Consider the following 14,584-nt stretch of genomic DNA (forward strand, 5'->3'; position numbering starts at 1 on the left):
AAGGACACACGTCCTCAATGCGAAGCGAGTACTAAGCTTTTTCACATCTCATCTATTCTGCCTTTAAATTATTTAAATATGGAAAAAATGTTAATAACACTTTTCCTTATCCTCCTTTTGAAGCACCTCTACAGACTCTAGGAGCACCTAATTTTTTTATGGTTAAATGTTAAATTAGTCTAATTAATAATTTTTTTGTTACTCTAATTATACGTATTATTTTAAAAAATAATTCTAAGTTTTGTAAATATAAAATTGTTTTTTCATGTGAAATTAATTATTAAAATAAGTAAAATAATTTACTTGTGGTTGTTTTCATTTTAAATTTTATATGGTAGACTTCATGTATATTAAAATTTGACCAGCAGTTCACACTAAATAAATACATCAATAAGTTAAAAAGGTGTATTATTGTATCATAGTTTAGCAAAAAAAAAAAACATATAAATATCATATCACTTGTGTCTTAACTACCCCTTTTGATTAAAATTAAAAAATTAAAATAAAACAAAATTTGGATTATTAATTAACCATACATCATAATAAGTATAAAACCACCTTGTCATCTTCTCACATCACCAATACCATTTATAGTCCAGACTCCTCACTTTGCTTAGAGTATCAGGAAAAACAAAAACTAAGAAGAAACTCTCTTTCTCTCTCCAAAACGCATTTAGGCAAGCTTGTTTTCTTTTTCTCTCTAGAAGAAGATAAAAAAAATGAGAGCGAGCAACCACCTGATTGGGCTGGTCAACTTCTTGACCTTCCTGCTCTCGATCCCAATCTTGGGCGGGGGAATCTGGCTAAGCAGCCGAGCCAACAACACCGACTGCCTGAAGTTCCTACAGTGGCCGATCATAGTGATCGGCGCTGCCGTTATGGTGGTGTCACTCGCGGGATTCGCCGGCGCGTGTTACCGGAACACGTTCCTGATGTGGCTTTACCTATTCGTGATGTTCTTCGTGGTGGCAGCCTTGCTTTGCTTCATAATATTCGCCTACGCCGTGACTGACAAGGGAGCGGGTCGGCCGGTGATGAACCGAGCTTACTTGGATTATTACTTGCAGGACTACTCGGGCTGGCTGGAGGAGCGCGTAGCGGATAATAGTTACTGGCTTAAGATCGCTTCTTGTGTTAGAGACTCCAAGGCTTGTGGTGCTAAGTTTGGAAGGTTCGTCAATGGCGTCCCTGAGACTGCTGATATGTTTTACAATAGGAAGCTTAATCCCATCGAGGTACGTACGGTAGATATATGTAAAATATCTATTTTTTCAATTATTACTATTATTGTTTCATTTTATGAAAAAATAGTGGTATTATTTCTATTTTGAGCTTTTTACTAGTGATGAATGAGTTCTTTTTTTTTTATGAAAAGAAACCATGAAAAATAAGCATATCCAACCAGTTAACATTCAAAACTACGGTTAAGTTTTGTTTTGTTTGCTTTTATTTTATTATATTATTTACTTATTTTTGCTGAATTATTTTGGGTTTTGTTTCATTTATAAAATATTTGAGCTGGGAAATTGAACGTTTAAGGAAAAAAAATAAAGAACTAGGTTTTCATTTTTCAACTCATGTAGTCTTTTTTCTTCTTCTTTATATTTATTTTGATAAATTAGAGCTAGAAAAAGTTAAAAGATTTCATGGATAAATTAAGGGAAAGCATGAGTTGTGGGGTATTTTAAGTTTGTACTTTGTTGCTGAAGCCTGAAGAAGAGTACTATATATATATATAGACTACGGAGTATAAGTAGATCTAGATTGTACATGTAGCAGAGTCAAAATAATAATTTTTCTTTTTTTAATATAAGAACAAGAAAAATAATGATGTTATATATAGTCTTCCTCCTCAATCATAATAGAAAATAGCTGAAAAAATTGTAACATGGCTCTAACAACAAAGCCATGCGAAATTGCGCTCTTTACGCAGGTTATATCTCCCACTTGCATATGTCCTGTTTGTTATATTCCTCAGCAGTACTATTTTTCTTAGTACTTATAAATTTGTTTTTATTCAACTCAAAATGTCCATATTATTTGAAAAATGTCTACAAGAACTATTAAATATATGAAAAGTGAACTCATCCATAATCATTATTTAAATTTTGATATTGGTGTTATGTAACGGCATCACTGGACCACACACCTTCACATTTTTGACGGTGATGCATGCCTTAATCGATAAAGATAACAAAACCCAATAATAACGTCACTTGATTCAATCAAGAGTGGTTGGATTATTTGTTGTATTTTTATAAATAAATTATAGAATTGGGAATTGATTTTTTAAAAGACCATTATTGTTGATGATACTAATCACAATCACAAGCTCAAGCAAAGTAGGAGAAGAATACAAAAACTATGTCGCTTTGAATATGCTTGTTATATTGAATTAGCAATTTATTGTTATAGAATTGAAAGTTGTGGTTTTGCTTACTTTACATTTTCTCTAAACAATTTTTTTTATGAAGAATCGAGAATGTTCTTTCAAGAGCTACTCTTTGGGAAATTAAGTCTTTATTTTGTGGAAAAGGAAAAAAGTAATTGTGGTTTTGCTTTTAGGTGGAATATCCTTTTCTTTCTTTTGCATGGTTCCTTTTCAAAGGTCTGAAAATCATATATTTGGAATAAAAAGAATACTTTATTATTTTCTGTGTGGGGAGAGATCCTCAATGATTTACTCAATTCACTACCAGCAGACACATATGCAAGTTTTAGAATCATGTTCTACACTCATATAATCTTTTCACATGCCTTATCCTAAGTAGGTTAAATACTTTAAATTATTAAATTTTTAAACATTTGCTATATATTGATGTCAGTTGTAGAGGCCTTTTGGTTTGGTACAATTGAAATGAACCCTACTTTTGTTTTTTCCGAAAATTGAAATGAACCCTTCCTTTTCTAATAGTGACATATATTATTTTAGCAATGTCATTTGCTAAAATCATTTTCTTTGGTAGCGACACAATAAGTCCTTGATTGTTACTTGTAACTGTGTAATTCGTTGATTGATCATAGATGTTTATGTGGCAATTTTGCTAAATTATGTTGCATCTTTATGGTGCCCAAGAGAATGGTTTTCATTATTATTTGCTTCTCTTTTTCTTCTTTTTTTTTTCTCCTTGAAATGTTCAATCGCTACTGGTCTGGTACTGCCAGACCATCATAGTTTGGCTATACTCTCCTATGAATAGTATTTACTTTTATATCAATGAGTGGGGATGCTTTGATAGGCATGCCATGTACATGAATGTTCATGATAGCGAACAGCCCATAAGGTATCCTATTATACCCATCAATAAGACACGTGTAGATATGTAGTTGTTAGCCTGAGGGCGCCAATTTAGGCAGGACATGCTGTATTGAATGTTAAATTAAATGATATTTAAGAGTTGTACTAAGATGTCTGACATGCACAGTGGTCTCCTCTACTAGGCGCTTACTACTATCTTCAGCTTTCACATACATTTGACTCGTATATGGTCTTGTGTTTAAATAAGTTTGATATTTGGATTAGTGGGTCTCATCTCAACAAAAGTATATGCAATAACAAGAAACTACCATAACATGAACCCCAAATCACGCACAGTTACTTGAGCTGGGTGATTAATAAGATGGTCTTGTTGTCTTATTGCATAAAATAAATTGGATTGCCAGTAACTACAGCTAATATTAATATTACAGTATGCATAAACATACATAATGGTTAAGTTTGTATTGGCATAATGACTGAAATGCCTTCACCCTTCCCCTTGCAGTCCGGGTGCTGCAAGCCCCCTACAGAATGTGGCTACAGCTACGTAAATGAGACAATATGGACGCCAGGAGGAGGATTGGCGGGGACTAGTGCCGACTGCACCAGATGGAGCAATGATCAAGCTCAACTTTGCTTTGGTTGTGACTCTTGCAAAGCTGGTGTCCTCGGCAGCATCAAGAAGAGCTGGAGGAAAGTCTCTGTCATTAACATTGTGGTGCTTATTCTCCTAGTCATCTTTTATGTCATTGGCTGTGCAGCTTTCCGGAACAATCGCCGTATAGACAATGAAGAATCCACCGGCGAAACTCGTATGACAAAAGCACAACCTAGTAGGATTCATTTTTAACTTTGTGACTGAAAAAGAATGATGTTTGGGAACTTTTGTCTAATCCGTACCAGGTTTTGGCAATCAATTTATAGGGGTGGTATGATGTAATGTTATGTAACGATCATGTCAATGACTTGAAATCTAAACCGTTGTTTTAGTTTGTCTTCTTTTTTACATTATTGGTCATTACATGATTTTCCAGTCTTGTCTGTATAGCTATGTATGTTGTACAAGTTACATTTGGATAACTAAAGATTTGGAAATGTCAATTAGTGTTTTGAAAATTCAAATCTTTGTATGATACTGGCTTTTAAGTTTGTCCCATGTCAATTTTTCTTATATATATATATATATATATATATATATATATAAGTTCATTAAAAAGTAAAATCTTGGACAGAAAAATGAGAGAATCTGAATTTTGGTTTAATTTGAGAGCAGGACAGGTCATTTATCGAGAATAAATCAGTCAATTACAGTTTACTAAAACAGAAACGAATATTCCTGAAAGTGTAAATTATGTTCACAAACTTACATTTGTGTTAAATATGATGGGCATATTGCATAACTGCCTAACTTCCTGCTTCCTCAACATGTGGTGTCTCTAAAACTTTAGAAGGGACCTGAATACTGAAATTATTTCCATAAGCAAAGAATGAGCAACTGAGTAATTTATGTTTCCATTTCCTTTCTAATAAACATGTGAAAAGAAAAAAGTCAAATATATCTTTATAAACCTCACAGCAAATCAAAGACAAAAGAGTAATAACTCTTACTTGGTTTCATCTTCAGCTACTGTACAGCTGCTAGTTTCATTTTTAACTACCATGTGAACTTCACGGCATCTTTCTGGAAGCCATCTTGTGATTGTGTACTCATAAACAGTGAATTTTTCCACGCATGACGAAGAGATAGCATCAGCACCATTTCTACTGACATTAAGGACTAACAATGTCTTGACAACACCACTACAAAGCCGAGTGGTGCAATGAATATCAGACCACGTCCTCAACCTTGAGTTTCCATCCCCACAACCTTTTTCTTCTTCTGGCGATAAAACAAGCACAGCAAAGTCAGAATGAATCAGAGCTGGATGGTGACGGTAGGCGACAAAGTCCACACCGTACCTAACCCCAGACATCACAACCCAATTCTTCATTCGAAGATGAGAATAAGCTTTGTAAAAATCAGGGAAAGTCTCTTTCTTGGATTTCATGTAAAGCCATAGCTCTTCATCATTCATCAAGCGTTTGTTTTCATCAACTATCATGAGGCACTTGAGAGAATAGTGAAGGTAAAAGGCCTCTTCCATGCCCAGCTGAAACCATTGCTTTTCTTTTTCAGCTGTAGTAATGGGTACACCAAAGCAAGAGCGATTAAGGAGACCGGCTTCTTGTGCTTCTGCACCAAGAAAAACATTGCAGCCACAAAGTAATCCTTGAGCCTCTGATTTGATTAGAGAAGATTGAAGTTGTAACACTATTTTCGACATGGGGTCGGCAAGAGCTTTGGCTTCTGACCCTTTTCCTTTCCATCTTGGACCCATTAAACCTATTCCAATACCAAATAGCAAGAATTCTTTAGATATGCCTGACACATCTGGCAATGTGAAAATAGCCAATTTAGATTCATTCTTCCCTATCAAAAAGAAGGCTTCATTTTGAATTCGGCAAGGCAATAGAGCATCCAATTTAAATAATAAAAGAATTATTATTTGTATCTAAAATTTAAACAATGGAGTGGGCACGAGGGAAAAGGAAAAACAACAATGCTTGATAAGTTGGTTTCTTTTGAATACATAACATGATAAATACTATAACATAATAATTTAAAATACAAGATGAAACTTCATTGAATAATTAGTCTGCATTATAACATTGAAGTAACTTAAACAGTAACTTGAAACTGAGGTGACAGCAACGAATAAAACTGTTTTAAACAGTAACATCCTGATATTTATTGTAATGTAGTTCTGTTATAAGAAAGACAATAAATCATAGAAAACAGCACATAACATAGACAAGACCTTAAATAAGCATATCAGCATGTAAATTTGATTTAGCAAGCTGTACATACACAAGAAAATGGAATTACCCACAAATCATTGGGTGTCTTTGGATTTGTAATGTTAAGTAAGCCTAATCACACTATGAACAAATAATTATTTTTTTAAAACAAATACAGGTTATTGAGGAATTTAATCAAACAGTTTATATGCACACAAATTTTGAAAAGAGCATAGTAACCAAATACAGGAGAAGAAAGAATAGGATTCATGTACATATACATACAGATACATATACAGGTAGAGAAAAAGAGAAAGAATACTCTTACAGATGAAGTGTCGACGGCGCCGTTCTTGGGTGTGCGCGACGACAAACGGTGGCGGGTTGGAGGTGGTAGATCGTTCTTTATAATGCGTTGTTGAGGTGCACAGTAACACAAGGGAAAACAAATCACTTTTCCTTTTTTCTAAAAAAAAAATTGTAATGTAAGGGGCTATTGGTTCGTGATTGGAAAACTGTATTTTCAAAAATTATAATTCTGAAATAAAAATTTAAATTTAGTAACTGAAAATATATTTCTAAAAATGTGATTGGTTTTATATTGTTGAATATGTGATTGATAAAAAATTTGAAAATATAACAATATCAAAATATATGTTTGGTTTAGTCTAAAAATTGTTTTAGTTTAATATTTTAACTTATTTAAAAATATTAAATTTTTTAAAATTTTGACATAATATTATATGAAAAATACTATTAAACATAATTGATAACCAAAACAAAGTAGACAAATATTAAAAAATTACAAAAATAATACCAGACATACAAAACTTCATCCAGACTTGTATATAACCACTTCACATAAACCTATAATAACCATAAACAAATACTAAAAACAGATTTATATATATAAACTAATAATAACATTAAAACAAAAAAAAAATCAAAACTAATTAATACCCCTATACTCTAGCAGTCCTATCCAGAACATACCTCGTGAAGATTATGCATGATCTAGTTCTAACACTGTAATAGGAATCAACCTGAAAAATTGATTTATCACTAATGCATTTTATAGTAAAAGCTCTACATTATTTACAGGTATGTTCTATTTCATGAGGAGTTCAAAGAAAAACAGCAATGCATGAAGAGACCCAATACTAATACTAGTATTCCAAAGATAAACCTCACCTATGCAAAAGAGGAACCTATCAAAAAATAATAAACAAAAGGAGATTAACTAGAATACAAAAAAGCATTCAAGCATTTGAAAACAACGTAAGCTTATTTAAATAGAAGAAATAACTATGTACAGCTTATTTAAAGTCAACTTATTATAACTATACACAGCAATAAAAACAAATTCATTAGCAATTTATTGGAACATAGAAAAATATGGAGATGAGAAGTCCACCTAACAATGATATAAGTGAAGCCATAAACTTAATGCCAGCACAAGTCTCTCACCAGCATAGTACTACAAGTCTCTCACCTTCACTAGTGAGAAGCTCATATGCATAATCAACATAGTACTGCAATCTTTCAGCAGAAACATACAAGTCTCCCAACTATATAAAATGCACTAATAAATTATGAAGGTGAATGCTTATATATATATATATTAAAACACCAAATAAAATGAAATACAAGTTGCAACCATTTCTATGATTAAATGGACAAGTCAGTCACTCGACTTTGCTTCCTAATTAGTTATTGAGCACTTATTCACTTTCTGCATAGGAGATAAAGATATAACAATATTAACCACAATAATGGAAAAAAAAAACATATTAGAGTAGAGTCACTATATGTATATGTGTGTATGTATAAATCATTTTCAAATTTCAATTACTATTCAGTTTTCGTTTTCATCATTCTTAATTCAAAATCATTGTGAAAAACCCATCTTGGGATTCAATTAGAACTAATAGACGAAGCTTGATTACAAGTTCATCGGCAATACATTAAATGGCAATAAAATAATTTCATCAACATTGTTCACAATCTAACCCACTGATCAAAACTAATAATCTCTAAATTCTGTGTCCAATTTGTTTTTACTAAATCGGTTTATAGATCCACTAACTCAACCCCAACTCGATCGAATTGCAGAATTTAAATATTAGAAAATAGAAATTACCTTGCCAAGAATGTAGCCTGCTGAGCACCAGAAGAAGCAGAATAATACAGTGGAATTCAACAATAGAGTTTTCCACAATCGAGGAAGACGAAGAGTAGCGAGAGGCCTTCACAGTCAAACATCTCCAAAGCTTCTGGGTATCACCATTGGGTGGGACACATCAAGACAAGGAAGACAATGAAAGAAAGAAATCCATGGGTTTAGTTTTTGGATAGACAACAAACGTGAAATTATCGTTTTCCACTCTTTAGGCAAATAATTAGGATCTGGGATTTTGTTTTCAAAAAGAACAAACCAATCACTTATTTTGTGGGCCCATTATTTTTTTAGTTTTTGAATTTATAAAATTGGATTCAAATAAGAAACCAATCAGGCCCAGTAATTTTTTGGGAAAATTTGGGCTAAAATACTAAAACTTTACTTTACAGGTATTTTATCAGCAAATTTCTTTTATTTATTTTTTAGAAAATAAAAATAATTTTAGGATTTAATTTTTAATTTTATTTTAATACTGATTTATTTTTTATTTTAACTAAAATAGACTTTTAATGTATTTTTTCATTAAATCAATTAAAATATATTTTAGTTATGCTATAAAAATTGTTAACGCCGCTTTTCGTCAACTTAAATAGTAAAGCAATTAAACAAATAAAAATTGGAGCAAATGAACAAAGAGGAAGACAAGAAATTTTTTACGTGGTTCAACAGTTAACTCTGCCTCGTCCACGAGTCTGTGTTATTAAGACTTGGGAGTTCTGTGGAAACTTTTCAGAGAAGAATTGCCCAGAGTTTTCTCTCAAGAAATCAGAATTCAGTCCTTTACAAATGGTGATTCCTTCTCTATTTATAGTGAAGGTTGCAGAATTCATTCTCACATATTTCGAGAAGATATTCTGTAAATTAATTGAAATAATAATATTAAATGAATTATCTCCTATATACACGGAAATGTCCCATGAAGATCGGGAATGGATAACAGATTAAATAGTATCCCTTAAATATTGGGATTTTACAACAACTAACATGTTCACACGTAATGGGTTATTCCAGATGATTCATCAAATCTTTCGAGATTAGCAATTGGCATTGAGTCTGTAGAGACCATGAGTCAACCTCGAGCTTGCCACCTAACCTGTGCTATGCTCGGGACAAATAGATGCTGACGAGGCTAGAACATCCAAGCTTACACTTCCCGAGCTCGAGCTGTCTTGCTTGAAGGCAATCAGTGAAAAATATACTCAAGTGTCAAGCCACTACGAGCTCAGAGAATACTCGAGGCTACACATCCTCGAGATCTTTGTTTGCCTTAGAGAGGTTTAACAGTTGGACCATATGATAGCTGCATGTATTTTCGAGCTCACACCTGACGAGCCCAGTTTTCGGGGTCATAATTTCTCATCTCGAAATCTGGGTGTAACATTTTGCCCTGTCAAAAGTTATCAGTTTGAATCCCATTAGAAGGAAACTTTTGAACTGCCCTTCTTGGAAACTGTACCATCATCTGTACTCGAGTGTAGACACACGTCAGCCAGGTATTGGATGGTCAGAGTACTTTAGTGCCTTTTACATCATACGCACGTCCATCCGCCTGCCAACTTTATGGCGCCACTTTCTCATTTTTCCCTAGCCATTTGATCAAGTATCAAAATTGGCCAAGGGTCCAGATCGTCCTGTCGCTTGGTATCCTTTGGGGCTTATAAATACACCATCGTCTTCCTCATTTCAATTTTACGTTTTGAGTTTTCAGAGAAAAGAAAAGAACAAGGAAAACCATAGCACAAAAACTTCGGTCCTTGCATGTTTTCCAAGCCGAGGAAGCAAAATACTGCTGGTCTGTTTGATTAGTACCCAAAAATACACATTTATTGATTTTAATAGTCAAAATAAATTAAGTTTTAATTAATATTTTCATCAAATTAATATGATTAAATTTATAAAATTTTCATCAAATTAATATGATTAAATTTATAAATGAAAATATTTAATTTTAATTTAGTTTGTTTTATTTTGTAGGATTTAATTGATATTTTTGAAACTTGGAAACAAAGAAGAAAGAAATAAATAAAATTGAAGAAATGAGGAAAAGTTGGCATTTTTGCAACTTGAACATTGAAAAAATTGGCCCAATTCAGCCCAGGCCCGCTGGCCTCTTTCTCCACCTTCAGCGCCATGTGGCGCCCTGTCCTCGCGCCACGTGTCCCAGCAGCACTCCAAAGCCAGCCGCCTGTTGCCTCCCTGCACCACCTGTCCAGGCCACTCTCAAATTCCTTTCAGCCATGCACTCAAGAAACAACTCGCGCCTATCACATATGAAGCCTCCTTTAGCAAAACAAGCCCAACGACCCAAGCTTCCCCCACGAAGGCCCATTTCCTCAGCAGCCCAATCCCCCCATCTGCCTTCTCCTCTCCCAGCCAGCGCCTACGTGGCGCGCTCCCATTGGCTGGGAGTGGTCAAAGTCTCCTCTGCCACAGCCACCCTTCAGCCCATGTTTTGTGCCCATTGGGCCATGCACATTGCCATTTTGAGCTTTAAAGCTCATCTTTTTTTGTGTTTTTGAAAAAGAGTATTTTGATCATACACCAAAATAACTAGGTTAATATTTATAATAAGATTTGATTTTTTTCAAAATCATATTTTATTATTAATATTTCAGAATTATTTTGTAAACCCCATTTTGTTGTTTAATTTCTTTTTAGTCATTTTCTCCCTCTATAAATAGGGATTCTTTCTTCACATTTTCTATATAATTTTTAGGTAGCAAAACTCTACCAAATTTTAGTCTCATTTCTCATATTTTCTCTCTAGAATTTCATGAGAATGTCTAGCATAATAGGCTAACCTTCTTAGGAAGGTTAGGATGATCCTATATGCACTATGAATTTGTTTGGTATTTTTGATTCACCATGTGCTTAAAGTTTATATATTTTAGTGATTTATTTTCTTTCATATCTACTTCTTCATCTTATTATCTATATTTATGTTTACTAATAGTATATAGATTTTGTCATGCACTTTCTATGTATTATCAAATTAGTGAAAATAATATAGATAATATCTTTATCATTTCTCCATCTCACTCATATATATGTACTTTTGCTCAAATCTATATAGAATTAGTCATGCTCTTTCTATGTATTTTATAAATAGTAAAAGTAATATTTGTGTTAGGTTTTATGTCCAATCTTTTATTGCATTATTGCCAATGGTATAGTGTTATTTTTAGATTTCTCATAAGATCTATCTCATCTTTCCATGGTAAAGAATAATAATCACTTGAATACATTTTTGTAAAATATATTTGTGCATCAATGTTAAATCTTCCAAATGAATAGTTGGGATGTGAACTTCTCATTTGTGTAACTTTTGTGAATCGAAGATCCAAATTAATAAGTATGCATATTGGTGACTCTTGATCCTTCCTACTTGTTACCTATTGTTACATCACACTTTATTCTATCTTTATTTCTAATCTTTAAATCTCCAAAACAACAAAAAAATATCACTTGTTCTATTTTCTTCATATTATTTATCTCTAACATTTATTTATTGAATAACTTTAATTCTTTGCCTCCTTGTGGAATTGATCGCCCAATCTATACTATGACAACCGCTAAGTGGAAGTCAGGTTTGGGCATTAAACACTGTTTGACTCCGTGAAATCGTTCTTGTAACCTCTCCTTCGGTCTTCGATTTCTTTGTATCCACCATCTACATTGTGTAAGTATCTGCTCTTGACCCCTTATATTTGTGTTTATACTTTGTTTTTTCCATGCATGTTTTACGTTGTTGCACTTAGGCACATTTACTAGTATTGCACTAGAATGCTTTGGTCAATACCGTGTAATTTTTAGGCTCTTATGTTGTTACGGATTTTTCAAACCCAGAATTTGCATGACCGATGCAAATTCGGCTCTTTTACTGGGTTATCTTAATTTCAAGTATCATATCGTGTAGACCAAAAAACTGGGTATAGAATTAGGGTTTTCAAATTGCACGTTTCCCAAAAATATCACTTTTTGAGTAACCGCCAACTTTTTTCCCTAAAAATTCGGGATTTTCCAAAATAAATCTTCCTTTCCCTCTTTATGTGGAATACACGCTCCAATCCTGATCTTATTCTTTTTATCGAGCTCGTTCCATAGCCTCGATCATTCGAGCTTAGGCCATCTTGATTTTCATTCTTAATCTCTTGTTTGTCTGGCCCTCACCCTTTTGTTCTCTTGCTAGATACCGCAGAACTCGGAAGAGCGGTGGGGGTCAAAATTTACGATTCCTTACTCACCGGCACCTCCGAGTCCGAAGTCACCTTTTACTCAGAACCAGCGCTTGATACGGGAGCACGAACTTAAGTGCGAGCAAGAAGACAACCGAGCTCATTTCCGAAGCCAAATTGACGAGGTTGAGGAGAGAAAAAGGAAAAAACTCAAGGTCGTAATCTATCCAACTCGGACCCCGAGCCCAAACCAATCCCTCTCGACCCTACTCTTAAAGTGACGGTCACATTCAAACCGGGCAAGCTCAAATTTTCACTGATGGAAGATCCATCAACTCCCCCATCTACCTCGCAGTCAACCACCATTCCCACCTCGAGGGGAGAATTTTTCGAGGACGAGCATTATTTGAGCTCAATCTCTTCACTAGGGGAGAATAGCTCGGGATACTAATCCCGCATCACCGTCTCTAGCTCCTAGGTTGCTTCCTCGACCTTGTTATTTCTCCACAACACTTTAACTAACAATATCGTCTTATTCTGTAGAACTTTATCCTTCCGGTCCAAAATCTGAACCGGTCGCTCCTTATAGGACAAATATGTCTGCAACTCTAAGTCCTCATACTTCAATGCATGCGTTGAATCTGAGACATACTTCCACAACATAGAGACATGGAAAATATCCTTCTTGTCTCCCTCTCAACTGTGGCGGCTGAACAGCTGATCATGTACATTCTACTCTCAAAGCTCTCCAAATCAGGGCTGATTATTCTTGCCCTTGCCGTTACCTGCACCACGAAGCACCCGTGAGCCAAGGCCCAGCAAGAAAACATAACATTATATAACAAGCAATGATAACATTTGAATAACCCTTTAAGCATGTTCACATACTTAGGACACCACAATGATCACAAAGCACGAAGACTCAATCATAGATTCAGCTAATCAACACCCAGCTATACAACATAACAATCTACCAATCAATAATAACAATCAAGTCACACGGTAATCAGGGTCGACACCTTAGGTCGCACCCTATGTTTAACCCACTGACTCCGGCCCGCTTAAACCGAGCTCAGTGCATAATAAGCTGTCCTCAGCTACCAGTGGCCAAGTCGTGCCCTGTGCGCTAGTGTAAACTTCGGCACTCTTAGGCCGGTTGTTTACTATTTACATGACATAATACCATCCTTCATAAAGCATACAAACAGGGAACCCTTAGTCCCGTTATAAATCCACAACCAGTGCCATTTTCTTACCTTTAGTTTCCAAGTGTACTGATTGTGCAAGATGCCTCTTGAGCACGATTCGTTTCCCAAGCCCCTAGCTTATACCTAGTCACAATCAAGATAAATGATACCATTAATCATCGTAAAAGGGCTTCTAGATAAAGTTCTAGTCTCCGGAACCTTGAATTCCACCAAACACGGTAGTAGATTCAATCCCGAGCACCCTAGGTAAACATGCTTAAAATCCCAAAATCCCTTAAGGGCCGCAGCTCAAGCCACCCATGCCGCGGCATAGCCCCCAAACAGAGCCCCATGTCGTGTCCCGCCCTCCTTCCTCAACACAATTCAGCTTTAGAGGGACGCGGCTCACCAAGAACTATAACGCGTCCCGACCCCTTCGAATCCAGAAAAACCACCATTTTTTACTCTCAAACCTCACTCAAAACCATCCAAAACCATCCCAATTCCACAGCTTGATTATCCCAGCTGAAAATTAGCCTGGAAACTTATCAAAATTCCACTTCAATCTTTGAAACTCACTTACTCAAGAACACTAAAACCAGCCATAAAAACTCAAAATTCAAACACTAAATCACGAATTAGAGCCTTCTTTGATGAACCAACTCCCTTAACAATTTCTGAGCTAAAACCCAAGCTTTCTAGCTTCAATTCAGTCCTTAAATTTCAAAACCATAAACACTTAAAAACCCAGCCAAAACACAGAATTAATCACCATGCACAAAGCTTATATCTTACCTCAGTTCTTGATTGAACTCCTTAGCTGAACACTGGACTAATCCTTCAAGACTCCAACCCAAACCACTGAATTCCCAGTTGAATTCCTTATGTTTTCTGTGGTTTTTCCTTGAGAGAGAAAGGGAGAAAGAGGGAGGGTCAATTCCTTGTG

At 34.9% G+C, this 14,584-nt stretch overlaps 2 protein-coding genes across 3 annotated transcripts; one reads left to right on the forward strand and one right to left on the reverse strand.

Annotated features, from left to right (window-relative positions):
* Positions 1–585: 585 nt before the first annotated feature.
* LOC133788506 (tetraspanin-3-like) lies at positions 586–4,375 on the forward strand. The gene is made up of 2 exons (XM_062226017.1): positions 586–1,235; positions 3,765–4,375. The coding sequence occupies exons 1-2, from the start codon at positions 720–722 to the stop codon at positions 4,107–4,109; spliced, it is 861 nt and encodes a 286-aa protein (XP_062082001.1). The 5' UTR covers positions 586–719; the 3' UTR covers positions 4,110–4,375.
* Positions 4,376–4,496: 121 nt separating this feature from the next.
* On the reverse strand, positions 4,497–6,576 carry LOC133788507 (tRNA-splicing endonuclease subunit Sen2-1-like). 2 transcript variants are annotated; one of them, XM_062226019.1, is made up of 3 exons: positions 6,426–6,576; positions 4,868–5,642; positions 4,497–4,721 (listed from the first exon to the last, which is right to left on the reverse strand). In XM_062226019.1, the coding sequence occupies exons 2-3, from the start codon at positions 5,635–5,637 to the stop codon at positions 4,664–4,666; spliced, it is 828 nt and encodes a 275-aa protein (XP_062082003.1). In that variant the 5' UTR covers positions 5,638–5,642; positions 6,426–6,576; the 3' UTR covers positions 4,497–4,663. The 2 variants fall into 2 exon arrangements, with proteins under 2 accessions (XP_062082003.1, XP_062082004.1); XM_062226020.1 differs by having other exon boundaries at positions 4,868–5,690; positions 6,426–6,567.
* Positions 6,577–14,584: the final 8,008 nt, after the last annotated feature.

This window comes from Humulus lupulus, chromosome 7, assembly GCF_963169125.1.
Source record: "Humulus lupulus chromosome 7, drHumLupu1.1, whole genome shotgun sequence".
Classification (NCBI taxonomy): domain Eukaryota; kingdom Viridiplantae; phylum Streptophyta; class Magnoliopsida; order Rosales; family Cannabaceae; genus Humulus; species Humulus lupulus.